Source organism: Corvus cornix, chromosome 2 (genome assembly GCF_000738735.6).
Source record: "Corvus cornix cornix isolate S_Up_H32 chromosome 2, ASM73873v5, whole genome shotgun sequence".
NCBI lineage: Eukaryota > Metazoa > Chordata > Aves > Passeriformes > Corvidae > Corvus > Corvus cornix.
The window spans coordinates 20,707,493-20,735,255 of NC_046333.1; the positions used below are offsets into that span (position 1 = coordinate 20,707,493).

General features: G+C 36.8%; 1 protein-coding gene across 3 annotated transcripts in view; it reads left to right on the plus strand.

The window, feature by feature from the left end:
* Window positions 1-27,763, plus strand: part of ATP9B (ATPase phospholipid transporting 9B (putative)) — a 168,796-nt gene that overhangs the window by 122,089 nt on the left and 18,944 nt on the right. For all 3 annotated transcript variants that reach the window (XM_039571307.1, XM_039571298.1, XM_039571302.1), the window contains exons 13-15: window positions 8,714-8,856; window positions 17,206-17,318; window positions 20,902-21,150. In XM_039571307.1, coding sequence (XP_039427241.1) covers window positions 8,714-8,856; window positions 17,206-17,318; window positions 20,902-21,150 — 505 coding nt within the window. The remainder of the gene's footprint in view (window positions 1-8,713; window positions 8,857-17,205; window positions 17,319-20,901; window positions 21,151-27,763) is intronic.

The following is a 27,763-nucleotide window of genomic DNA, read 5'->3' on the forward strand; positions in this document are numbered from 1 at the left end:
GGAGAAAAAGTAGTAATAAACAGACATTGAAAGCTTAGCCCATCTTTAAACTGTTTGTAAGTTAGAATCATTATGCACAAAATGTTTTGAACAGCCCCACACCCCCAGAAACCTTTGGCCCTTAAAAGTGATTCTGTCATTGATGTTTTCTTTTCCCATATGGAGAAACCACAGCCCAGGAAGCCTCCATAGGCAATCTGCTGCCCTAAAAAGTAAAGCTATTTTAATTTCCTAAGATTTATCACAGAAGGAGGATATAAAGCAAGTCCTTGACAGACTGTCCAAAACAAAATGAATCTCTCTAAGATTATCTTCGCTCATTATCTGAGTTTTATCATGTTCCTCAGAATTTTTAGGCTTTTTTCTAGTTGGCTTTAGCTAACTAGACTATATCACTTAGTGCAGTTGTCACACAGCCAGCTACCAGGGAGCATGTGTCCTCAGGTATGTCCATGCTGCTGCTCTTTGTGATGCCAGCGTGGAAGTTCTTAGACCTGTGATGTGCCTTTACTTTTTTAATAATAAGGTGCTTTTGTTGAACAACGTGTATTTTTTTGGATTGTCTGTTTTTTGAATGACAAGGGTCAGAGCGCAATAACAGTCATGATAATGAAAAGCCAGCATCCTGGGTGGGGGAAGACTTTTTTTTAATTTTAAGTGCAAGAAAATAGAAGAGATTTTAATCAATATGGGATGTGAGATGAAAATTCTGATGTGTGTGTATATGGGCATAGGAAAAATGTTTAGACTGTTAGAAAGCCTTGTCACAAAACAATTCTGTTATTTTCCCTGGCCTTGAGTACTAACATGTCTTTTTATGAGCTCACTTGAGCTATCATAGCAAATGGTTCAGAAAGCCCAGGCCAAAGAAAAGGCTTAGTGACAGTACTGCCCCACAGACTGAATCCTCTAAACCACCAGTGGACTTTGTTCATTCATTGTCCAATCTTCTTCAACACCTCAAAAGACAAAGTGAGTTGCACATTGTGTTGAGATCTTTTGTATGGGGTTTGTTTGGTTGGTTGGTTTTGTTTTGTTTTTTTTTTAAAAAAAAAGTAGCCAGGAAAGTTTTTCAGTATAATTTTCTCCAAACAATGTTTGGTGAAATTGCTGCCTCATGTACAGGCGTGAGTCTTGTAGCTGTACGTGCTTCTGCTTAGCTGTTAAGAAATGTAGAGGATTGACCATAAAATGGTAAGATATTGACTGGGGATCTGTTAAATATGTGTATTACCCAGGCTCTATATTTAGTAGCCGTTTAAAGCTGGATTGACAGGGCTTAATCCGCCATCATTTTAGAAGGATCATTTAGTTTAAGTGTGAAGAGAAGCTGAAATGTCTCTTGTTCTTTCCTTTGGACACCCCAGGGCTCCTAGTCACTGAGCTGTTCTGCCAAAAGAAGCTGTCCCAAATGACTGGAATGAACTGCCTTACACTTAAGTAGCAAAGTTTTGGGGCACTACATGGTTCCTGGCTGGGTTTTTTTTTCTGGGTCTTTAAAATAAGCAGTTAAATCAAATCCTTCAAGTTAACGTCTGTTTTCAGGGGCAGTGAGGAAAACACTGCTAGGAGGTCTTATGTCTGAAATTCATTAATAGCCCCTCAAATCCCAGATCATATGGGTGTGGATTTCTGTGTTTTCCTGAGATCCAGCAAACTCACACCTATGCAGACTGTCTAACAGCACAAGCAGCTATGCTGCTTTCAGTCATGCTATAGTTTCTGCTGTGTTGGTGCTCTAATCTGTATCATGTATAGATGTGAGAGTATCAGTGTATGAAGTCTCACACAGCGAGACAGAATATGTATTAGATACAGATGCAAAAGTTTCAGTGTGGAAGAGCTAAACAGCTGCTTCTGATGTGGCTTAAGCAAGTGGTTTAATACACATTTAGTGTATTGTGCCTTAATACCATATCATGATATATAATGTAATCTCTGTAGAGACTGAAAAACGTTATGTGATGCTTCATGACATTTTGCTAACTAATTTTGCAGCAAAAGTTATGGTGTGTCTCTCTTGTGCTAAGTCTGTCTTACACTGTCCAGCATGGTGCCGTACTACTGCTAGCTTTGTGCTTCTCTTAAAATGCCTGATATTCGTGCTACATAGAAAAAGCACAGAATCATAAAATTATTTCGATTGGAGAAGCCTTTTAAGATCATCAAGTCCAACTATTAACCCAGCACTGCTAAGTCCACCACTAAAACATTTGCCTAAGTGCTACATTTGTGGGTCTTATTTTTACCTCCAGGGATGCAGACTCTACCACTTCGTTAGGCAGCTAGTTCCAATGCTTGACAACAATTTTGGTGAGGAAATTTTTCCTAATATCTAATCTAGAGCTCCTGTGGTGTGACTTGAAGCTGTTTCCTCTAGTCCTGTCACTTGTTTCTTGGGAGAAGAATCCACTCCCCACCTGGCTACACCCTCCTTTCAGGCTGTTCTAGAGAGTGGTAAGATCTCCCCTGAGCCTCCTTTTCTCCAGACTAAACACCCCCAGCTCCCTCAGCCACTCCTCATCGGACTTGTGCTCCAGACCCTTCCCCAGCTTTGTTGCCCTTCTCTGGACACACTCCATCACCTCAATGTTGATCTTGTAGTGAGGGGCCCAGAACTGGACACAGCACTCGAGGTGTGGCCTCACCAGCGCCAGGTACAGGGTTGATCACTGCCCTGGTCTTGCTGGCCACACTACTGCTGATACAGGCCAGGATACCACTGGCCTTCTTGGCCACCTGGGCACTGCTGGCTCATGTTCAACAGCAGCCAATCAGCACCCCCAGGGCTTTTTTGCTGGGCCACTTTCCAGCCACTCTGTCCCCACCCTGTGGAGCTGCCTGGGGTGGTTGTTACCCAAGGGCAGGACCTGGCACTTTGCCTTGCCAACTCCCATACAATTGGCTTACCCCTCTGTAGGTCCTTCCTTCCCTCCAGTGGATCAACACTCCCACCCAACTTGGTGTCCTCCCCAAACTTACTCAGGGGGCACTCGATCCCCTTGTCCAGATCATTATTACAAATACTATAAAACAGGACTGGCTGCAATACTGAGAACAATCAGTCTAATGAAGAATTTTTTAAACTGATCTATTGCAGTAAAACTTCCTCCTTTCAAATCTTCCAACATTGCCTATTTGCTCCTAGTTTTTTTTCTGGTTTTAAACCTATGGTATTACAGCAAGTTATGCTGAATTTGTGTAGAATATAGGGGAAAAAAGCATGTTTTAAATATTATTTGTATTATACCTCTAATGTCAATATTGTCACCTTTGTATAAGAGGCCTAATGAAAGACAGCATCTGACCCGGTAAATGTGATAATAACAAAGAAACATTTTTAATAGGAAGCAGTTATTGCTGCTGTGACCTGCATATGCTACATCCCTTATGCAAAGGTACTTGTTTGACATGTGTTTTATTTGTATTTTTCATTCTTCTGTGTTTTAAGCCTGTAAGAAATTAATAGATTAATTTTTTCATTAATTATTCCCTAGATTTCCTCCTGGATTTTTAAGTGCTATCTGTGTTACAACATGCAGTTATCTGTATCTGGGTTGCATTTGGCCCTTGAAAAACTTCATGTGCCACAGTCGCTATAGCAATACAGGGTTGATATATGCCACAAATACTTAATCATAATGTGTGGGGTTGAGTTCTCTTTTAAAGTCACATTTGCTGCCAGGGTTTTATGCAAAGTGCTGTGTACACCTTCCTTAATTTTCTTTTATATGCTCACATAATAGACAAAATTTAGAAAAATTAGTGCAACAGAAGTAGTGAGACCAATTACGAAGCAAACAGGAGCACAGTTCTGAGGCTGTTCTTGGGAGTGTCAGACAGATAGCAGAAAAAACTAAATAAAAATATATATATAGTGGACAAAACACAAGGGAATATTATATTCCAGTTTCCTCATCAAATAAAATATAAGAGATGGGGAAATTAAAGGGATGACCTATAGGTTGATTTTTATCTGCTTAGATCTTTATATAATATTGTGCTTAAATGAAGTAACTTCTGTTTTGTTCAATTTTTATTTGTTTAGTGCCAGTTAATACCAGTTACTGGGCTCCAAAAAATCACTTTCTGTGAAGATTAACTTTCCAGGCATGTTGAAGTTAAAATATTTTTGGTTGTTTCTTGACCAGTAATTTTTAAATTATTCCTTTTTTTTTTCTAGAGTGTGAATAATGCATGTATCTGTGTATATTTTATGGCTGTTTCAAGAAAGTAGGGATGTGTTAAGAAGGTTGGGGGTAGCCGTGGGGCATTTGGTACAGTTTTGGATAATAATGGGACCTAAATATCACCTTCAGTATCATTTTCACATAGAAGGAAGTCCTGAAAATAAAAAAAGACTGTATTTCTTTGTTTATTTTAAAAAGTAGATACCACTGTGGGTATTCATACTGTATTTGGAGTTGTGGCAGGGTTTTTTTGTTACAAAACTCTTACATATACAGAACTGCTCAGGAAGTTAGAAAAAAACCTAGCATTAATTTTGATTCAAAATCATACTTGAATTTTATTTGGCATGATACCACTTTGTTCACAAAATTGTCCTTGCTAACTTCATTAGGTCTTGATTGCTTTTCACCAAGTCATGAATGGTAGAATGTTTCTGGAGTTTTTAAATGTATTTGTCAAATTTCCTCAGTGGAGGCCCTTGCTTATTGGCAAATTTGTCCTTTTGAAAAAAAACCAAAATCAGACACCTTTAGAAGGGGACCTAATATCATTACAATTGATGAAAAAAATGAAATTTAGTAGTCCTGTAAATAGGAGTGTTTAATCTAAAATGCTGGTGGTGTTTTTGAGGGAATCAGTGCAGAACTATTTGGTTTTAAAAGCAGAGTGGATTCTGAAACGTGTTATTTCTTTGTTCTGAAGCTGAGTTGCAGAGAATGCCACCCTGGCTCTTGAAGGAATAAATCCCCAGGTTGAATAAAAATTGCCTTAGGATTGCCTGCTCTAGGGTAACTAGTGCTGAGGTGGGGAGACAAGAAACAATTTATTACTGTGTTTGCTAAAGATGCTCATTCTCTGCAACAGCCTTCAAGTTGCTGTATTAACGTACTGTGCCTAAATATTGCATGTTAATTGGTTTGCTAAAAATTAGTGTTACTAATGCAACAGTTGCTAATGTTACATTGGATGCTGTTTTGTGTGTTTTCATGAATAACTGATGTGTTTGAAGGTTGTTTAATTGGATTAAATTGAGAAGAATTTGCAAACTAGTGAATTTAAAATGTTTTGATTATATAATGCGGTTTCCTAAAGTCTGCGAAGAAATTATGAGAAATGATAGCTAATATTATCAGGCACTGAAAGTAGCTTTATTTTGAGTAGGGCTAGTGTCTCCTTGTTTTAATATGTAAAAATTCTTGGACTTTTCAGTCAAGTATTTTTATCCATTGCTGTGAAGCTCTGTTGGAGAGGTTTATAGTTTCAAAAGCAAACTCACTATTAATAGGCCATCATCATTTTTAGTATTGCATCAGTTACCATAATGTACTAAGCAATTGCTACAATGATTTCAAAGACAAAGATTTCCTCTAAGACAAAAAGCACCAAGTGAAGGAAGTCAGAGAAGGATACAGTGTACAAATTTTAGAATTAATAATAAAAAATTAATCTATAGCACTCATTTTTATTCCTGTTTAATTCTTTATTCGTCTTAACAATTCAAGCATGTACCCAGTATCTTTCTGTGTGCCAGAAGCTGTCTCATATTGTCCTAGTCATTGGGGAGACATTATTTCTCTATAGACCAGCAGTGCCAGCATTCTATTAGGTTCATCAGCATAAAGGGGGTACATTCTGTTCCACTTAAAAGTGCATGCTGGAAAGCTAGAGTAATTCCTAAAATGCCTTAATGCTTTGAAATATGGATTTCTCTTCCCTGCTCAGTAAGAGAAGTTGGAGTCTTGTTTTTGTTTTCTTTTTTCTTACCTTTAAATTGTATTCAAGTATATGATAGTTAAATGCATAGAGTGTTTAGAACATCAAAACCAAGTGATACACATGCTTATAAAAGGTGCAAGTGAAGATATGCACTGCACTTCATCTTTGAGAGACTTTTCTGATTTAATCTTACTGAAGCACAGTTTTTCCTATCTGAACAACTTTGTAGATCTCCATTGGCAGAGCAGCTATGTGAATGTCTGAGACTGCACTGCTTAAATAGAGTGTCCATCTCAGAATTCCTGTCTTGGTAGTCTAGGCACAAAAAAAACTATAGCCTAAATGCCTCTTTGAAGTGGGGTGGTGAGCAGCTTTCATCGTTCAGTTAATCCACTTGCTCCTGGCTAGAGCAAATGTCCATCTGTTTTTAAATAAAGTGTGCTCGTGTTTCCCTTGTCAAGCTGTACAGCATCCTTTGTCCATGACTGGTAAACTAGCAGGTTCGCATCCCTAAGAGGAGTAAATCTTTTGCTGTTCCTTTAGTTTCAGTGTGAGGTGTGTTGCTTTGGGTTTCATATTTGCTCTGAAAGTTAACAGACAAGCATAATAATACAGTTTGCACAGTACCGACTCTGGATTGAGTAAGATAGGGTAGAACTGTAGTTAACCACTGTAAGGCAAGTGTATTCCAGTATTTTTCTCACTATGCTGTAGCATTTTCAGTAAAAAGAATCTGTAGAGTCCTCCTGTTGTCTGTCCTTTTGTTACATGTATGTGCATGTCTGAAGACAGATGAAATTAGGGAAGATATGCAGGACTAATTGGGGCATATCACCAGAGAGAACGGCAATTTTCAGATGATGATGATTTTGGTGGGAAAATAACAGGTAATTAAATCATAAAATACCATCTTAAATGGTCAAGAATCTTGTATCTAAAAGGTATGTTTCTTTTTACGCTGCAACATGTGTTGTCTTCTGCTGTACAAATTCAGGAGGCAGGGGATGTAGAATAAACTTTTTTTCAGTGTGTGTTGAAATTTCAGATGCTCTCACAATCCCAGTTAAATGCATCTCTTCTTCATGGAATAGTGCAGATTGTGACTCACTGTTCCCTCCACTGTTACCTCAGGTAATTCACAATCTGTTGCTGTGATTCCAAGATGACAGATGAAAACTCCTAGTAGCTGCTCATTTTGTTATGCTGTAAAGTTAGGACTGTTACAAAAAGGTCTGAAGTGCGTTTGCAGTATTTTAACCTTGATAGGTACCTTTGAACAGTTTTAAGAGTTACATTACCATAAACCTGTTGCTTAACTTGGGGCTCTTGAGTTGGCAAATCAGCTACAAATAGTTCACAGAATCACAGAATATGCTGAATTGGAAGGGACTCACAAGGATCGAGTCCAACTTCTGGTCCTGCGAAGGGCCGTCCCCAAGAGTCACACCATGTGCCTGAGAGTGTTGTCCAAACACTCCTTGAACTCTGTCATGCTCAGTGCTGCGACAACTTCCTTGGGGAGCCTGTTCCAGTACTCAACTGTCCTCTGGGCAAAAAACCTTTCTTCTAATATCCAACCTAACCCTCCCCTGACATAACTTCAGGCCATTCCCTCAGGTCCTGTCACTGGTCACCACAGAGAAGAGATCAGTATCTGCCCCTCCTCTTCTCCTCATGAGCAAGTTGTAGACTGCAATGAGGTTTCTCCTAAGTCTCCTCCAGGCTGAACACACCAAGTGACCTCAGTAGTTCGTGTAGCTACTGTCCTACCCATTTTTTCAGTATTTCTGTTACAGCAGAGTCAAGAGAAATTAACACATGCCTATTTATTAGCCACTGCTCCTCTGACATGATAGCAGGAACATGGTGAATAGCTAAAGGAAAGTAGCATTTTAATGGTTTAGAACAAGGTGGATAGAGTTTTGTGTTGGAGCATTTTATTATGGGGAAGAGCAATGTGACTAAATGAGTGAAGACTTTTTTATTGTAACATAGGAATACAAGGTGCATCTTAGTTCTTATATGATGTGGGCATGGAAATATTAAAAAATGAATGTACAGAATGAACTGGAAAAACATACTTTTGATTTTGGACTTCTATGTATAATCAGTAAAACTTGCTGCAAATTGCATATTTTATAGCAGAGAGCTACCCAAAGATTACTTCATGCCAACATGCTATCACATGAGGGTGCATTTTGCTGCTTCAGCACTTTTCTCTTTTTGCAATGGACCCTCTGTAGCAACATTTTGAGAAGGACAAAAATATTGTTGATTTGTTGGGAAAGAGAAGCTGACAAATGTAGTTGGACTGTCCTACAGAAAAAATGTTGTTGGTTGTTTTTAAAAAAACCCAAAAAACCAGTGACTTGAAAAGGTACAAAAATATCTGTAATTTCACTTCATAAAGAAAACATAGGTGATGTTTGGGTTTTTTTAGTAGATAAACACTGTGACTTGAATAGTGATCTGTTCTTGCTATACATTACCCATCTGTATAAGAGCAGTAATGTAATTATGTCGAGTCTTCATGAAGTGTTGCAATCTGTCTCATGCAGAATGCATGATACTGCATTTGTTTGTATTGCAATATCTTCTAAAAGTCTGGGATGAAGCCTGAATTTCTAATGTGATATGTACTCTACAAACACATAAAAAAAGCATTGTTCCAAAGTTTTGGTGCACATAGGTTTAATATCTTTTTTTTTTCAGATATCCTAAAAAGAGCTTCTAGTTTTATTTTTATGGTTATAACTTTCACTTTGCCTAATATTCACACTGATTATGGTATAAATTTCCTTTGCAGTTTACGTGTGAACTTGGACATGGGTAAGGCAGCCTATGGGTGGATGATTATGAAAGATGACAATATTCCTGGAACAGTTGTTCGAACTAGCACCATACCAGAAGAGTTGGGACGATTAGTTTATTTACTAACGGATAAAACAGGTATATCAGGTTACCATTCTGAAATATGATAACTTTTATAAAATTTCTAAAGATAATTCTGTACTTGAATATGCTAATGTAAGAGTAGATTTAGACTACTGATTCTTGTTTCTCAATAAGATTTTACACAGGTTAAGGACTTTTACTTGGTAGGTCAGTACTTAGATGTTAAAGTCAGTATTTGGTAGTACTCTGATTTATTCCAGTGAGAACAGCTCTTCTGTAGTAAGACAACACTGTACAACATGAGTAAGAGTACCATGTGTCTTCCTCTGAAAAGACTCTGGAATAGCACACAGGATGCTGGTTTATTCTGCACTTCATTGCTACTGCAACATTGTATGATAATAAGTTAAGAATGGCCTTTTGAGAGAGCAAGTCATTTCCAAAACAAGTCATGAGATCAGCCTCCAAAATGACATCTGCTGTCCCAGTGAAGTTAGTTGCTCTTTATGCTACCAAGACCAGTTCTGGAGCTGCTGAATGATTTCACCTTCATAACTGTAACCTGTTACTGTATCTCACCTGGTATACTGGAACTCCCAACCCTTACCAGGATAACAAGGTAAGTACTGAGAGTGTGAAGAAGTAATAGCTTGTGTTATGCTTTCTTATTTCTTTCTGAGACTGAATAAATAATTTCTGGTAGATATACCGGGGTGGTTTTATAGAAGCTTAACTTCTGAACTGAAAAAGTTTTTCTTGAAAAGCTTGAAGAATTCTTTTAGTGGTTTTAAGTAAAATACAGTTCAAAATCATGAGAAGCTGCTGGGGAGGGCAGGGGTTGGCCTCTGTTATACTGTTCAGAAAGCATAATACACAATTTATATCTCCTTCTGTTTGAAATAGTTCTGTGTTCCCTCCCATGCTAACACTTCCATTACTGCATATTTGAAATGAAGTGTAAATATAATATATCGTCACATTTTCAAAACACACTTTCCTTTTTTCTTCTATAGGCACATCTGTTATCCTATATACATCGGAATGCTGTTCTTCTATTTTGTAAAAGAAAAGTATATTGCTAATCGTAGTGTGGTAGTGAATGATTCTTTTAACAAGTTTTATTTCAGTTACCTAATGATTTGTATGCTATTTGAAACTGCTTATTGATTTTAATTGCACCCTTCATCATGATAATTTATGTAACTTTGAGTGCTGTCACATTGAAGACTTGAAATACGTAATTTATAGCATATGTTTGGAAAAAGAAGTACTTTCAAAAATAATTCATTTTCAAAACAATGCAGTAGATTTCACTTACAAAGTGAACTCCAAAGTTAGTTACAAAGCAATACTTTCTAAGCAAAACCAATACACACTTTTTAAACTTTGCTGGTAGAGATTCCAGTTACCATACCAAACTGGAAACGCAGTTCAAGTGTTGAGGTATTCTACTTAGAGTTAAACTGCACTGACAATCTTAGGTGCTGCTAAATAAAATACTAACAGTTTGTTTGCACAACTCTACAATGCAGAAATTATATTCTGTCTCTGATGCTTACTACCCTGTTTGAGAGTTAGAGGATTGTTTGAAAAACCAACCAAAAAAACCTGCCACTCTTCTACTTTTAGGAAGACAACCCTTATACTTAACCTAATAGAAGAGTGATTAATACCAAAGTTTTTCTCCTTTAAAAAATCCACAAAAAATTTAGTGATACTGGATTTTTCAAAGCAGAACTGTGGTGTTGCATTCATGAATCTTTGAAAGGATACATTTTATTGACTTGTATATACAAGGCGAAACAACCCTGTTATGCATCTAATTGGGGTTTTTTGTTTGGTTGGGGTTTTTTTCAACCTACATCATGCCTCTTGCAATCACAGTAGTTCTGTTTAAGAAGCAGCACAGAGTGCATACTTAAAAGGTGCTAAATAGACAAAAGACTTTTACCAGGAATTTGTTTTATAGCGTTTGGATGATAGTTGGTGTTCCCCCTCAAAGGCTTTTCAGAGGACTGAGGTCTGCTGAGCTGTGGTGGAAGGTCTGAATCTGTACAATAATGATGTAAAAATGAACGTAAAGGCCATATTCTAGGGCAGTAGCTTCAAAGTGTTCTGGAAAGAAGCAGAGTCAGCAGTCTCACCCTAGGCATTTTTACCCGAGTGTCAGCTGAGAGCTGATGTAAGTGAAAATAAGCCAGGAGTCCTGGAGACATCACCAGATTCACACCACTGACTGTGCCTTGCAGAGATGGGAAACACTGCTCTGTTTAATAATCTTAAGTGCCCCGCAAATTTTAAACTGTTCTTCATTCTGGACAAACACATCGACAATGTACTTTTTACCCAAGTATGTTGGTAGCTGCTTCCAGTTTCCTTTCCTGAATACATTTGTTCTCATTCTGCATTTTATGGTAAACGTGAAACATACTGTTAGGTAATGAACAAAGTCTGTACTCTTAATCCATGATTGACATTGCATGATTATACAGTTTATAAGAGCTAGTCTCAGCACTTTCTCATTTGAATTTTCATTTCTAGTCATAGAAACCAGTTGATTCTGTTCTGTCCACTTAAGGCCTGGCTGTCAGAGGATAAAGAGGGGAGTCAGTTTTGTAGCCATCTGCCCAAGTGGGTGCTACCAAAAAGCAGCACTAAAAGGCTGATTTAGTTAAATGTAAACAGGTGAAGTTTTTCTCAATACTGAAAAGGAAAGGGAATCCAGAGAACTGTCTGCAAAAATCTTATATTGTGGTCCAAGCTTCACTGGAAATGATTGAGAATTAGTTGTTGAGTCTAAGGAGCATTGCATTACTAACATAATTGCAAGGTAGTCCTTTGTATGATTGTAAATTGGGTTTGTGCTTCATCAATAAGCTTTTTGACAAGAAGCGTCCATCACAGTGGCTCTCTCATTTGCCACAGTATAATAGAAAATGAAGTATCCCAATAATTGCATTATAGTTTCCTTATTGTGGGACAAGAAAGCAATGTGGTATAATTAGGTTTGATTGGAGTGCATGTTTCCGGTAAGATCTGAAATTAATGATGTTGCTATAGTGACACATCTGCGGCCACCAGTGCGTGAAACATAAAGTAATTCATTCGACAAGAGAAGACATCTGTTAACTGCAAGGATGCAGAGCATATTGACACTGACCAGAAATACTAGACGTTATGTGATAAATGAACAAATGATGCTGAAACAGGAGGACAGATAATTTGTACTTAATCTGCTGGGAGAACTTTAATCTTCTCACTGGTTGCATTTGACAATGCCATTGTTTAAAGAACAATGCTGCAGAGAACTCATAAATTTTAAAACTTAACTCAGGGTGCAGCCTATTAAAGCAATACATTAATTCCTTTGTTAGGGAGTTTTTATCTTCATGTAGAACAAAGCCATTACTAAAAACAACAGTAAAACAACAGGTTTTTTAGGACTCACATTTTAATTATAGCAGCCATTACCCAAAATGCCATGTTGTTCGGACTTGAATCTCATATAAGTTTGACAGAAAGGCGTCATCCGTTATGATGGTGGGTAGCAGTTTGCATGAGCATGGTATCTCATCCTCTCCAGGGTACAAAAAACTCTAATGGTGAAAAAAACTAATGATACTTCGCAATATTTAATGAGAGTTCTTGTTGCTTAGGATGTGGGATAGAAAACCTTCTGCTATTCACAACAACTACTGGTGTGTTCAGCTAAAGCAAACATGTAGTCTTCCAAGTGTAGTTACTTACTAAGGCATGCACTTGTATTTGGGTTCTGTAATTAACTTTTTAATGGGTGTTTGGACCAAATGAGGTATGTAACAGATAGCCACATTGAACAGATGAATAGAGCAATGGGATTCTTGAATTTTTTGGAAAAGCCATGTATTAGAGGTTGGTGTATATGGACCTTTTTGTTAAATGTGCCTAATGTAATGTACTATTAGAACAGTGAATTTCAGTAATTGTTTCTGAAAATTAATCTTTTTAGTTATACTTTGAGTCTTTACCTCTTCAATGTAAGCAACTAGAGAGAAAGAGTAATTAAAAAAACGTTGATGGAATAACATCTCCTTCCTTTACTTAGATGGATATATATTTATGCTCTGCCTCTGAGATTTTTAGTACCACTAGGTTTGCAGAGTGATTAGAGCAGACTAGATACAGAACATTTTGATGGAGAGATCCTACAGGGAGATTCCAACTAAGGAATCCTTACTTTTTGTCTTCTGTCGGACTCCCATCCACTGAAAATATCCATTGAGGATGGATGTTGCTCTTGCACTGCTGGATACACAGGTATTGTGCTTGTGGGAGACAGAAGGCACAGAGGAAATAGGTACTGAGTGTCATGGTTTAGGGGTGGTACTCCCTAATTCAGTGCCCCCCATTTACCTGTTACCTCTACTGTGACCTTCTGCCTCGAAAGATTAGGCATAGCTCAGCTCTCTTGGTCTTTGTCCTCATGCTTAATGGGTTGCACTGGGACTTACTTGGTTTGAGATTTTGTGGTGGTTATGTTTATGCAGTATTCATAAATGGAGCAGCTGAGCGAACAGACATACACTATGTATGCTTACCATGAGTTTTTTTCATTTTCTTCTTATATTATAGACCAGATAATATTTTTTCCAGGGTTCACAGAAAAAACTTGTATCTCCAGATTGTTGTCAACAGTCTAATTACTAGACTGATTAGGCCTGATCTCCCTAAAAGTTTCCATAGAAATGTTCAGATTTACACTGACTTTTTATCTGTTTAAGCAACTAGCTCCAACAAAGTACTCATATTATATGAAGAGTTACTCCTCCTCTTAATTTCTCACAAAGTTACTAATTTTTCTGCTGTACATATTTTCTTGCTTTTTCTTGTTTTGGACTTTTTAGATCGCTGGTATTGGTCCAAATTGCCAGCTAGTAATACAGGATCAGAATGATCTGCATCTGCTTCTCAAAAAACAACAAAAAAATCTCTGCTGCTCTGTTGTGAATCACATCTGTTGCCACCCAAGGAATGATGCCTTCAGGACTTTTTCCTTAGAAATTAATTTCCTCTTTGCCTGCTTTACTCTGTGTTTAATGATACAATTGTAGGAATGAAGGGGGAAAAAAAGCTCTTGGCTTCATTAAAGAACACACTAAATTTTTCTCCAGCAATTCTATGCTAACTTTTTTGTCAGGCTATTTTCCTTGTGTGGTACCTGCATTCCAGAGCAAAGTTCAAGAATGTATAATAGTAGTAGTAGATCATATGTTGACTAATGTAATTTCTGGAAGCTTTTCTAAAATAAGCTTTTAAAAATCTAATAACTCTTTATATTAGAAATGTCCTGAAAGTGTGGAATTGATAACTATGTCTTAAAAAAATATTGTTAAAAATAGAAAGTTCCTTCACTGTTCTATAGTACTTACCACCTTGAGCAGACTAAGAGAACTTAGTTTTGTGTTGTTTTTCTTGTTCAAAAAGTGGGCTATATTAGAAAATCTGCCTCTAGATATTGAAATCTTTGCATCTGGGGGCATAAAATACAAGACGTGTTTTTCTGTCATGGAGTATTAGTCTTCAGCTAAAACACTAAAATCTAAGACAGAACTGCTGCTAAAGTTATAACATGACTGATTGGCACTATGTAATATATGGAACTAGTTGTTGGGAATGTTTCTGTCCCATTTTGGCCTTTCATTCGTTAGAGGAACTTAGAAGTAAATTCTTAATTTGCACACGTGATGAAACTGTATTTCCATGTGGATGGCTGAAAAAGGTGTATTTTGCTAAGGTGGGTTTTTTTCAGTAGCTTTTGGGAGGCCTTTCATAACTTCAGCTACCCCTGTTTGTCTAACAACACATCAGGTTTATTATGGCTGTTCTTGAAAGTCTCATGTTAGTCTTGAGAAGCATGAGCAAACTGGAATTGTTGTTTCTTTTCTTTACTTTTGTTGTAGTTATTTGTCATGGGTATTTCCTATTAACATAGCTGATAAAAAGGACTGGGTAAGAGATGTATAAGATGCAGATACTGAATCCGGATTTCCGGAATGTTTATTTCCATGTCTTTGTTGATTCTTTTTCCTCACCTGTTTCTCCTATACCTTCTTCCCTGGCTCCTGTTGATTGCAAGATAGGAAAATCCGTACTTTTCTGTGCAGAAGCTTTTCTTCTCTGCTTGCTGAGAAAGAGGGGGTGGAACACACACATTTTCCAGCTATCTACCTTTCCCTCACCAAGCATGATATGGAGTTGGACTGATTTAGTGCTGTCAGAAGAAATAATCTTTCCATATAATAATCATAGGGCTGATTTTGTTTCCTGCTCAGTTTTCCCAAGCAGCAATTACAGAACTAGTGGGAAGTGGGTTTGACAGTTGCCTGCTGTCTCACCCTTTGACTAGCATTTACTTTCACAACTCCTAGAGTGAGGCTTTTTAATTCAAAGGCTTGGCAAAGTCAAGGGCAGTGAGAAGGTATTAGCACGCCTGGAAAGTTAGGAAGGTGATAAAGACTGGCTTGGAAATTTCTTGCACTGAATATTTTTGCACAGTGTATATGTTTTGGTTTTGCTTTCTTTTGGAAATGGAGATTTTAGTCTCTCATGTTTATTGGTGGAAATTTTCATGTTTCTCATGTGCAAACTGGAGATTGAATTTTTCTAGTCTCAAATCAAAGTAAAAAATGTAATGAAACTTAATAAAAGGTCTCAATAAAAGTACAGCTTCTAAAGGTAGAAAAATGGGTTTATGTGATGACTGTAAAATAAAATAATTTTGTTTTCCCATGTATAAAAATAACCAAAAATTTCCAATTTGCTAATTCTAGAGATCTGGAACTTTGTCTTCCTGGGCTGTTTTCCAGCCTTGGGAATGTTCAGCTTCTCATGTAAATTTTTAATAATATTATGCATATTTTGTAGAGAATTGATGCGTTTCACATAAACCTTATTTTAATTATTTTTTAAAATTCAAATAATATGACTATAGAAAGAAAAATCCTCAACAACATGTAAGGATAAGGAAATGGGAAGTGTCATTATTTAGTGGTAAAGGGGAAATTTGGAATGATCATCTTGTACTGATAAAACAGAAAGTCAGGGTTTGATAGTGCAGGGTGGTGGTCCAACAGTGGAGATGAAGTGTCGCTGTACAGCTATCACCAGGAAGTGGGAGTGGTAGACATCTCAAATGCAAGTGTTAAAGACATGAGACTTTTACAGCCCTAATGAATCTTTGAAGATCTCTGATAGTTCTAGCCCTGGTAAGTGCATAAACTGGATGCTAACTGGCCAGACAGCGTTGTTTTGCAGATAATAGTTATAGCATATATCATGCTTTTAGCCTTTTCTCCTCATGTGGCTTACCATGTATTTTGGCATACTGGGATAAAGATGTGAAATAAATAATTTAGATAAATAAAATTAATATGAAATATTTTATTCCACAGTATTTGTTTCCAGTTAATTTTCTTATACTCCATTTTAAAAATATTGTAGAAGCTTCAAGAGTGTCTACTCTGGAACCATGTTCTGCTTATTTTTTTTTTGTTCAGACATGCATTTTAATGACATAATACTGTATGGTTAAATATAGGAATAGCTTTATGCTATTTTTATACTTTCTCTGCCTGAGTAGCCATAGGAAAAAAATTTTAGGAAGGGCCATTATCAAAATAATCTTTTGTGAGCTGACCATGGAAAGCTAGGCAGTAGTGACCCCTTTCTGCCTCACATACCCCATCAGGCAAGGCTGAAGCCCCCACCGTTCAATTAGAGGTTTTCCAAACCAGAGGACGTGACTGGTTGGCAGAGGTGGATGCAGTGTCAGTCTGACTGACACCCTGTCGTTTCTTAAAAATATGAAGTGAGCACACAAAACACTGATTTTGTTCATTCTGCCTAATTCCGCTTGAAGGCGGTATCTGTCAAATTTGGAAGTAATGTTAGGTCTTAATGACTTCATCTAGACAACACGAAGTGTGCCCAATTGCCCAAATGTCTGCTTTGGTAAATGAAGTGTGGGAAATTTGTATAAATTTTTGGGGTTGTGGGGGGTTTTTTCTTTAGATTTTCTGATACATGGTGCAAACTCTTGCACTGGCTTTTGAGAGTAAGTTCCGTCCACATACTGCAAATTCAATTTTTTGTATATAAAGAAAAGGTTTTGTCTCTTCAAGTTTGCATATATAGTTATTGGCAAAATCAGCTTGCAGGTGGAACTAGTGATTTCTTCCAGAATTACTAACCCTGATCTTTCTCCACAAACGTTCCTTTAATTAACTAAATTGATGCTAACTCGTGATTCATTCCTTCTTTCCAAAGGAAAGATTTTTTGGGGGGATGGGGGAAAGGGGAGGAGGTGTTTGTGGCCATCTCGCAGTATTTTTCACTGCTTTGTGATATACTTCTCCTTTATTACAGGAACACTTACACAGAATGAGATGATATTTAAGCGCCTCCACCTAGGTACTGTGTCCTATGGAACAGACACAATGGATGAAATACAGAGTCATATTATAAACTCTTATTCACAGGTATTTCATGAATCATTTACATTTAGTATCGGAGGGGAGTTTAACAGCATTGAAGCATTGTTGTTAATGATGATGTCTAGAATTTGAGATGCTATGGAAGTTGTCATGTGTAGGTATCTCTTAAAAAATATGATGGAAGGGAAAAATGTGAGACAGTACATAGTTCTCTCCTGATTCCAAAGTTCCTCATAATACCCACTTAAAGGGATTTACTTTTCTGTTCTCCACTAGCAGAAATCTCTATTAACCTGTCTGTGCAGTGCAGTCTTTCTCCTGCCAAATCATCTAAGAGTAAGCTATTCATTACTGAGACTACAAATTACAAGGAAGTGTCCAGAACAACATGAACAGTAATTATATCTTTGAAGATACTCATCAAGAATAGACATCGAAAAGCCACATTAATTGGTATAACCAAATGGTATAACAGTAGTTGTCAAAATAAAACTTACACAGGTATTTTTAAAATTCGTTTTTTTAAAAAATTAAGATGATTTCAAACAGCATAAAACTGGCAAGGGAAAAGTGTGAGAAAATGGAAAACTTCATATTGCTTGAGAACGAAGTGTTCCTGTGATGTATAAGAGTGCGTGGTCTGGAAAGTGTGCAAGGGGATTGTGACTCCCTGTCTCTGTGTGGGTCAGTTGTGGGATGAATGAGGGAGGAAGGTGGAATTCTGCAAGCATTACTTGCATTTCCCATGTATGTAAACTCTTTGGGTGCTTGCTGCAAACAAACTTCCTAAACACCTGATTCTACTCTGAGACTAGGATGAACTTTGTGCTTCATTTTTTATTTCTATTCTTTGAACCAAAAATTAGGAAAATTGACAGAGGAGGAAACAAATGAAAGGTTAACTAGTATTTCCATGTTGTTTGCAGATAATAAAAATTATATAAAAGTTCTTTTCCATAGTTAACTTGGATACACAAAATGACTGCCTGACGCAGTTGTTTGTAGACTGACCTCCTTGTCTATGTCCTCATTTTCTCTTGTAAGAGGACTGTAGGATCAAAAATTGATTGGAATATCTAGCTGTGCTGTGTTGTGAACTATGGCTCCCTTCTTATTTGCTTAAAATAAAAATAAAAATTTAATTTAACACCACACTGGACCCAGTTAATACTTTGTAGCTTTTGGGAGGAGAGACAGGAGGGAAAAGAGTGATGAAATGTGTAAGTTTTAAGTTTGCAACTTAAATTCTTAATTATTTCCTATCTATACAATTCAACAAATCCCCTTCTTGAATTCTTTTCCTTGGACAAATCTATTTCAGCTTAAATTTTAGTAGGTATTGTCATGAATAGTAAGTGAGATACAGTAATCATGCCTTGGAAATGAGATACAGAGCTCTTTCACCTAAAGATCAGCAGTCTGAATTTGGTTCAGGATGTGTTACTGAAATTAACTCCTACTGACTAAGGGTATAAAAATCACCCAAACCTGGTTTTCTTATAATGTGTCATTTAAGTATTCACAGTAACAACTGTAGCATTAAATAATATTAACTGACAGTCTTGAGCTGGCACACCTTGGTCTGAGTTTGACAGCTAAGCACCAGTCTTCTAGGGGAGGTATGCTCACAAATACTGTTTTTATATTTTGCAGTTAAATATGCTATCTGAAAGAATTGCACAATTCCTGGAATTCTTACTACTTACAGCTTTTACTAATTTACTGTAAAATTTAATGAGTGGTAACCATGGTTACAAGTTTTTAGTAACTGTAACATACTTAAAATAAGAAATGTGAGGGAACCTTTTCTTCTCAGTTGTGGGGAAAAGATTACCAAAACGTAGGTCTGCTATTAGTAGATGATGAAAAGAACCTTCTTGGAACGTCCTTTTTGTCAGCTTTATATAGCACTACTTTATGTTTAAATAATGCTTTAATTATGCTTGTGTTAGTAGCAACTCGTTAAAACAGAACAATGATGGAATCTCAGTAACAAACCAAACAACTACTAAACAATTGTTTCAATCTGAAAAAGTATAGCGAGGTTTTTTTATTTAATCTATGATAATAGAAGATGCTGGTTAGCTAGGCAGTGGTTCTTGTGTGACATTGATTTTATCCCTTGTTTGTGTTCTGTTTTATTATTACAGTGGACCTACTAGACTATTGTCATCTTAATGTAACACACAAATCTATTATAACCTGATTATATTTCCCCACTGGAAGCATTTTGTGATAGAGGGCATAATCTTTAATGGAATTTGTGTGAAATTAAATTATACAAGCATCAATAAACATAACATAATTCAGAAGGAGTAAATCAGCTTAATTTATTTGTGACTGTAATGGCATCAACGTTAGCAGAATGCAAATGCAGAGGTTTAAAGCAGTAGCTGAAAAGCAGTGCCAGATGAGCAGAAAGTTAAACCCTTTATTAGACAACACTGTAATTTGATGGGCAGAGTGTTCACGGTTCAGCAGATTGCAGTCGGGAGGAAAAAAGCGTGGATTCGGAAAAGGTTTTCTGGGTTACATTGGAATGAACAGAAGAGCCTGTGGTGGTACTGCTGATATATTTAATGTGCTGACTTTAAAAAATCCAACGAAAACCAATAACCACCTCCCCCCAACCCCAACTTATTTTGCCTAATTATAAACGCATAGCACTTTTCAGAGGAAGATTAGTTCTGTCATGTGCCTGAGCATTTCTGAAGGATAACTTAAAACAGTGCTAGCTTAATGGTCATGCAACAGTAATGTGATCTTCAAATATGTGTCAAACTGTTATTTTGCATGATTATTTTATTAGATTATTGCAAATTACAAGACAAAAACATTTCAGCCTGCAGCAAAAATATAAAACTGCCTTAGTTTACAAATAATACAGAAATTGTGTAAGTTATAAACTAAATCAGCAATATTTCTATTTTAATGACTCCTAATGTTTATACTTTAAAATGATCCTGCTTTTGTTCTTCTGTTCTCTTCTGATCTCTTCTTCTGATCTCTTCTGATTACCACAAATGTGGTGATCTTTTAATATATAGAGATTTAGGTGAAGATCTAAAAGAAAAGGGTTTCTTTCCAGTTTGATGGCACAGCTGAAGAAGGACAATAAAACAGCACCCTTGAAATTTTGTCTCAATGTTTCTGAACTCATCCAGTTGGTGGCTGGTTTAAATACTTCTTTTTTAAAAAGAAAAAATAATTCATAGAATGAAAAGACATGAAAGGACTATTGTGATGGGTCACTGAAAAATGTAAAATCTGAAGTGAGGTAGCAGGGGTTTCTGCAGAATCCAGTCAGTCTATTCAGCCCTTTTCCAGCATACTTGTTTTCATTTCACATTTTTCAATTGTCTTCAGGCTCTGTTATTGAAATTTGACTACAAATGCAGGGGGATGAGCCCATAGTTATGTGTCATTTATTTAAAAAAGTAGATGAGACTTTTTAAGAATCACAAGCTGAATGAGTTAACAGTACATTATATAAAAATAAATAAATGGTTACTAGCTTATCACTTACCAACCTTTGTAAAGGGAACAGTCAGATATAGATATATAAGTATTCATGTTTTGTTTCCATTTCTGAACTTTGGTTTACTATTCATTGTGTTGGGTCTTAAAGGTCCACTCTCAGAACAGTGGAAACAGTACGAGCTCAACGCCATCCAGGAAGCCTCAATCATCTGCCCCCAAAGTTCGAAAGAGCGTCAGCAGTCGGATACACGAAGCAGTGAAGGCCATTGCACTCTGCCACAATGTGACCCCAGTATATGAATCCCGGGCTGGTGTGTCTGGAGAGACAGAGTATGCAGAGGTGGATCAGGACTTCAGCGATGAAAATCGAACTTACCAGGCTTCCAGCCCTGATGAGGTTGGTATGCAAGGCTGAAAATATTCATATGTCCTAAAGAACAGTGTAAACTAAGTTAAAAAGAGAAGAGCTGTGAAAGAAAAAGGTTTTGGGCAGGGGGTTCTTTAAAATTAAGAGTAATCTGTTTTTATTTTTTCTATATCTCGGGAAAGATATAGTGTTTCTTTGTTGCATAAAAGCATTTTCAGTTATTTGACTAAAAGATCTGTGAAGTCAGTGCTTTGGGGTCAATACTGTATTGAGGATTGCAATTAAAGGTTTATTATTAGGGTTATTCTCAAAACATTAATCTATGTGTGAATTATAATATGCTATTAAAGGGAATGTGAAACTGTTCTGAGGGATGCACAACCTGATACATTAGCTAGAGATGCTAGCAGGTACTGGAATGTATAGATTCTTAACAGGAAAAAACAAACAATCTAACAAAACGCCCAGAAACTAACAAACAAAAAAAAACCATCAAACCTCAAATGCTTCTGTAGAAAAGTTTTTAAGCTTCAAACTCTAGGCAGCTTCATAATCTTCAAGGTTCTTTCAAAATTGCATCAAGTGTAGAACAAATTTAAAGCACCATTTAAATAAAAACATGCCTTTGACTTCTATTGAAATCCAAATTTTAAACAAATCCCACTGTTTTCATTGGTTTTGAGTTATTGTTCTGAATAATCCTATTTTGGGCCCTAAATTGATTGCCTAAAATTCAGTCTAAAAAGATACTAGAAGAGAGAGGCAAAGCTCATGTTTCAAGATACTGCAAAGAGTCCACTTTATAAAAATGTGTGTAGTTGATAAAGTGAAATAGAGAAATACACTGTTTTGAGGTTGGTTTGCATCTGAAAGTGAGCAGGTTGAGGAGCATCTTTGTTTTAAAGAACTTCTAGCATTTTCTGAAGGTACTGTTGTTGTTGCAACCCCAGTAGCTTAGTCATAAATAAAATAAGGTTGCTGTAAGATGTGAAGAAGGGAGTATGTACCTGAAAGCCTGAATATTTTTCTATCTGTGCAAGTTGATCCCATACAAGACAATATTTCTTTCACAAACTTCATCCTGCCACAGCATAGTGTATTATTCATGGTATACATTTGGTTTTCATGTCTAATATGTCACCATATGTAATGCTAACAAAACTTGAGCAGTTCAAACTGCAGGCTGTAAATGCTAAAAGTAACAGGTCTATAACAACTGTTTTTAGGAATGCAAGAAATAAAATGAAATCTGTCTTCATGTAGTACCAAACTGGCAGACATTACATGCATTTCAGATGCCATAAACAATTCATAGTGTCAAAGGATTGTAGAATATAAAGAAGTGGCTGGTTCTTGATGGCTGAAAAATGGCTGTCAGAATGGTTTTAAAAATAAAACTCTGTGCAGGACTTGAGATGCTGATCTTAGTCTAAAATCAATAATCCATAATACTGTATGTGGTGTTGAATAGTGTGAGCTGATCCCCATTATGAGTTGAGAATCCTGGAAGGGCATTGTTTATGTTATGTAGTTGTATAATTTGACTTGTATAATGCACACGTGTACAAATTTTCATCTGCACATGCATTCATATTTACAAAATATTTCAGTTTAATGAGCCTGTGAGGTACTACTGAGTGTAATGAATGACTGCATGAGCAAGGATCTGCCTATGAAGATATGATGACAACTATAAATTAAGTAAACATTCTGCTTTAATTGCCAAAGATATTACTAAATCAGGTGAGGATATGTGCAGTTGAGAGAGACTATGTGAGTTTTTTCTCCCGCTCGCTCGTCTCTCCCTGTGGGCTTTTGTATATTTGTTCAGTTGTTTGAAAGCTGAAAATGCTACCATGAAGAGCAATTCTCCCATATTTCCTAAAGGAAGTAGCTGTAAGACTCGAGAATTATACAAGTGGTGCCCTGGGAAGACAGTAGGGAATTTGACCTTGGAAAGACAAAAGGAAGGAAAGAGAAGTTGATAAAGTGCTAATATAAGAGATCTGGGACTCAGGGTGGAAAACGAGGTGGAAGAAGATATCAACAACAAAGAAACTGTTCATGCTGCAAGGGAGAGAATGCACAGATATCCTTTTAATAATGTTTTTTTTATCATTTCAACTCATATATTAAAACTATATGGCAGTGAAATGAAGTGTTTACATTCTAAAGCAGCCTTAAATTTCCTTTTTGTTTCTCAAAGATAATGCTTGAAACACTAGTAAAATTATCATATTGAACAAATATGCTGTAATATAATGAGAAATTGATGTTAAAATGAAGTCTTTTAAAAAGATGAAGCCACAAAAAGCACGTAAACAGCATAAAAATTGCAGCATGACAGAAAAAAAGCCTAGGAGTTGAAAGACTAGCAGGTCTTTATCATAATTTTTTAAAGACTTCTATTGATGCAATGTTTGCAAATCACTGGAGCCTAAGGAAAATAATGTAAATGGTTCATTATTTAGCTTATTGAACTTTCCTGCAGTTAGGTTGACGGATGATGCCAATGTTTCCCAATCACCAAAGTACCATTTTAAAAGCATTTTTTATTGAATAAAGTGCTTTGAATATTGCACCCTGGAGCTTTATTTAGGAAAATGGTTCAATTGATGTTTTCTGTTTAACCTCAGCACTGACCTATCACAACATATTTGGTTAATAAGCAACATTATCATTTAATAGACTTAACTGGTTTTATGCATTGTACTTTCTCAACATTGCAACTCTGTTCTCTTAGATTTTGTTTATGGATCTGGCTTGATTGCAGTCTTTTGTAACAAGATGTTATTTGCACAGTTGTCTGTTGCATTATATAATATTGTGTGATCGCACCATAGGATGTAAAGAGCAGAGAACACTATGTAAGTATAAACTATTCTTCCATGTAGGAAGGTATAATAAACAGCTTAGCAATATGCTCACTACACTACACACTTAATGAATTGACTTGAGGAACTCTTTTGAAATTCCTCATGTCTGTGTGTATGTGTGTGCATCCATATACAGATATAATGTAACCATAACAAAGTATGCACATTTAGAAGTAGGAACATTCATCATAAAAGATGTATTTATCTATTGTTGGAGTAACCTGAGATAAGTAACTGTTTTTGTATTCATAATGCAAACCCTACTTATGCCAGGCTCTTTGTTTCTTATGATAAGTGATCAATATTTCATTTTCTCTGAAAGAGTGGAAAGTTTCATTTGTCTGTCACTTGTCCTCTACAGCTGTAGCATAGCAAACAATGAACATTCACTGAGAACCCATAGGAAAAAAATAAAAAACCAAAAAAAACCAGCTTTGACTTGGCCATCATAGGTGTGGGTTCAGCCCATTTGTAGAAAGCCAGCTACCTTAATGTAATGAACAATCATAAAAGGATATAAGCTAAGTAGGGAAAGTGATAGAGTTCAAAGGTCAGAGACCCAAGCAATTCAGGGCATGCTATGAACAGGAGCCTTTGAAGACCTTTGCTCCCCTTGGTCAGAAAAGGTTGATCAGTCATGATTTTTAATGACTGCTTACTCTCATAAACCCGCCATTTATTGGTTATGCTTTGTCCTGTGCTGTTATAGTCTCAAGCATTTCTAATTCCAGGATCTTGAATATTTAAATACTACCTTAAAGTGTGGTCAGTTATTTAATTCCAACGTTTCTGTCCAAAGACAACAGAGTTGCTAAAATTAATTACAAGGATACAAAGCCAATCATTTAAAAACAGACAGGGAAATTATATGCCCTTAGTGAAGCAGCTTTTGTGTTTACAAAAGTGAAGCTGTAATGTATGAGACATGTTGTATTGTTTAATTCATTTTACTGTGTGTGCTTATTGAAGCAAGACTAATTGTGTTGTTTTGTCAATGTATTGTGAAAAGCAAATCACTCAGTAGCATAAAACCATCACTTGCATGACCTTCGAGACCCACAAAGAATAACTACTCCATAGCTTGTCTTGAATATTGATTGGTAGTTTTTTCACATGATCAAGCTGTATTTTTAAGTTAATAATTTTATTTTAATTATGAAGGGTTTTTTATGAAAAGTGATGGACTGCAAATGTTAGTTATAAAATCATTGTTTATAAATATAAACAAACCAGCACTGATTGGAGACACATATGAGTTGTTGAACAATCCTGCTGGAAGCTGTTGGGAACACTCAGGCAGTGGGGAAAGGAAATCTCACTGCTTCTTTTCTGTTTGCAAAGCAATAGCCTTAACTTAAAAATACCACACTTAAAATGCCTGTATACCTTATACAACAGTCTGATTTTGAAAGCAGATCCTATTGTCTGAAGTGAAGATGCTCTTAAATATTCTGAAAGAAGTCTAGGTGGATTACATGAGAATTCTTCTAAGCAGCAAAACTAGCTTACAAAATTTCCGTCTCTAGTCCTTCTTTCTTACCCTACAAATTGATCCCTCATATATGCCAAAACCATTGAAGACTTTATTTATACAGGTTCTTTTTTGGTTAAAATGGTCAGATTCACAGCATGGCTCCACGAAAGCTGTGAGCACAACTGTGGTGGAACTCCCCAACTGCCCTATGAGGTGAAGAACTGCCAGCTGCAACCATGAGGCAGTGGATCTTTTTCTTAAACTAATGTTAGCTCAAAAGAGAATATTGTACATGGAAAGTGACAATTATTTGGTCATAAACTGTTTTGAGCAACAAGTACTGTAAATATTGAGCAGTTCAGTATTTCTGCTAGGGAGCAGAAATGATAGTCTGGCCCATAAGGAAAGGAAAGCAGGAGCTGGGCATGATAGCCAGGCTGCTAGAGGCTATGGCCTTAGCAATGAGGTGTACAGCTCCACGATATCCAAGTATGATGAAAAGAGTATGTCCCATGATGGAAGCTGCAGTCAAGAGTATGTATTATTGTACAGGTCAACCCTAACCCAGTGCATAAGCTGTTTGATTTGATTTAGTTCCATAAATGAACACTTCTAAACAAATGGGATGATTATGTCCCCAAAACATGGACACGTGGCCATGGTCTGTAACAATGGTGCTTTTGAAGTTTCGCCTCTTCATGTCCCTCTGGAAATGCACTCTTCCGCAGGCAACTCAGTAGGAAACACCCTCCTACTTAGAGAAGTTGCTTCCACCTCCTGAGCTGGTACTGCTCTAGGTGATGTTGTGGGGTGCACAGTTACTGCTTGATTTGGGAGAGTTTCCTTATGAAATCTCTGAATTTGACTTTGAATGGAAATCTGTGCCCTGGTAATTGAAGTATTTGATATTTGGGGCTGTGAACTATAGAAGCTCAGAGGGTTGGGTGGCTTCTAGTGGGGAAACACTGCTGACAGAAGCAACCAGAGTTCAAGAGTGGGCATGTGGTAAATAGAAACATCTGAAAGATTTGGGGTAAGGACACTAAATGAGGTATTTCTCACTAGCTCGCATCAGATCTGTTGCATTTCTGTTTCACAATGCAATTATTTGCTACTTTCTCTCCTGATTTGGAAGTTGCTTCTTTGACATTGTCACGTGAGAGGTGAATGGCCATCTTTACCCTTTGGGTTGCTACTGACGAGGAAGACAATTAGCAAGTTAGCAACCACAGATCTCTCTTAGCCTCCACGTGCATTACCTGCCCTAGGAACACTACACAGTTAGTTGGTTCACTGCATACCTGTGTCTCAGTAATGGGAAGACCCTTTACCCACCAATGTGCTTATGTCTCCCAGGCAGCCAGTTTCCACAGGAGGGAAGCTTTGTGATAAGCCAGAGAAGATCCATTAAATATTCAAATAAGTCCCTAACCTGGATTCAGGAAACTTGACACATCTCATCTGTGTTTGTGTGTGTCAGCAAATTAATGGTTATCAGCAAAATATTACCATTGCAATGGATTTTCTTTTAAAACAAAATGGTAGCAGCACCATTGAACCTTTTTGTGCTTGTCCAACCTTTCATCACTTTATCTGACTTCATCCATTATGTCAAGCTCTCTAGAAGCCGCAGCTGCTGCGTTTTCTTTGTATTCTGGGGGTTCTTGATTTAGGCACACTAGATTGCAAGACCATTTTAATGTAAAGTTTCAGAAATGTATTGAAGAGAATATACTTGTAGAGGGGAAATCTCAAGAAGAGAGACTTGCCTAAGAATCCTTTTTCTGAACTCTCCATAGCCAACTTTTCAGTATATATGTATTTGTTAAGATTTATAATGTAGATTTTCATGCCATTTGTGAAATACTTGTTTAGAAAAAAATTTCTACATTCTAAAAGCTTCAGGTATTTTAATGGTAAGAACTGGCTATGTTGTTTTGGATGATGCTCTGATTCATTCTGAGTGATGAGAGTCAAACTTGTCTTGCTCTCAAGTTTTTTCATTGTCCTTGTAGGCATCTGTTTGACTCTTGCGCCTTATTGACTGTTTCTTGTATGGTATTTGCCCTGATCAATTTAAAAGAAAAAATAAATATGCAGTTGTGTATAGGCCAGGTATAAGAATACAAAATGACTGCACTGCAAAATGCTAATTCAAATGGTATGTGAAGCCAAGCATAAATGAAATAATAAACAGATTTGAGTCACCGAATATAGAACACTTTAGTCCTAGCTGCAAAGGGACACAAGATGATAGGGTTTTAGTAGAAAGATGCAATTTACAGGTCAGAAT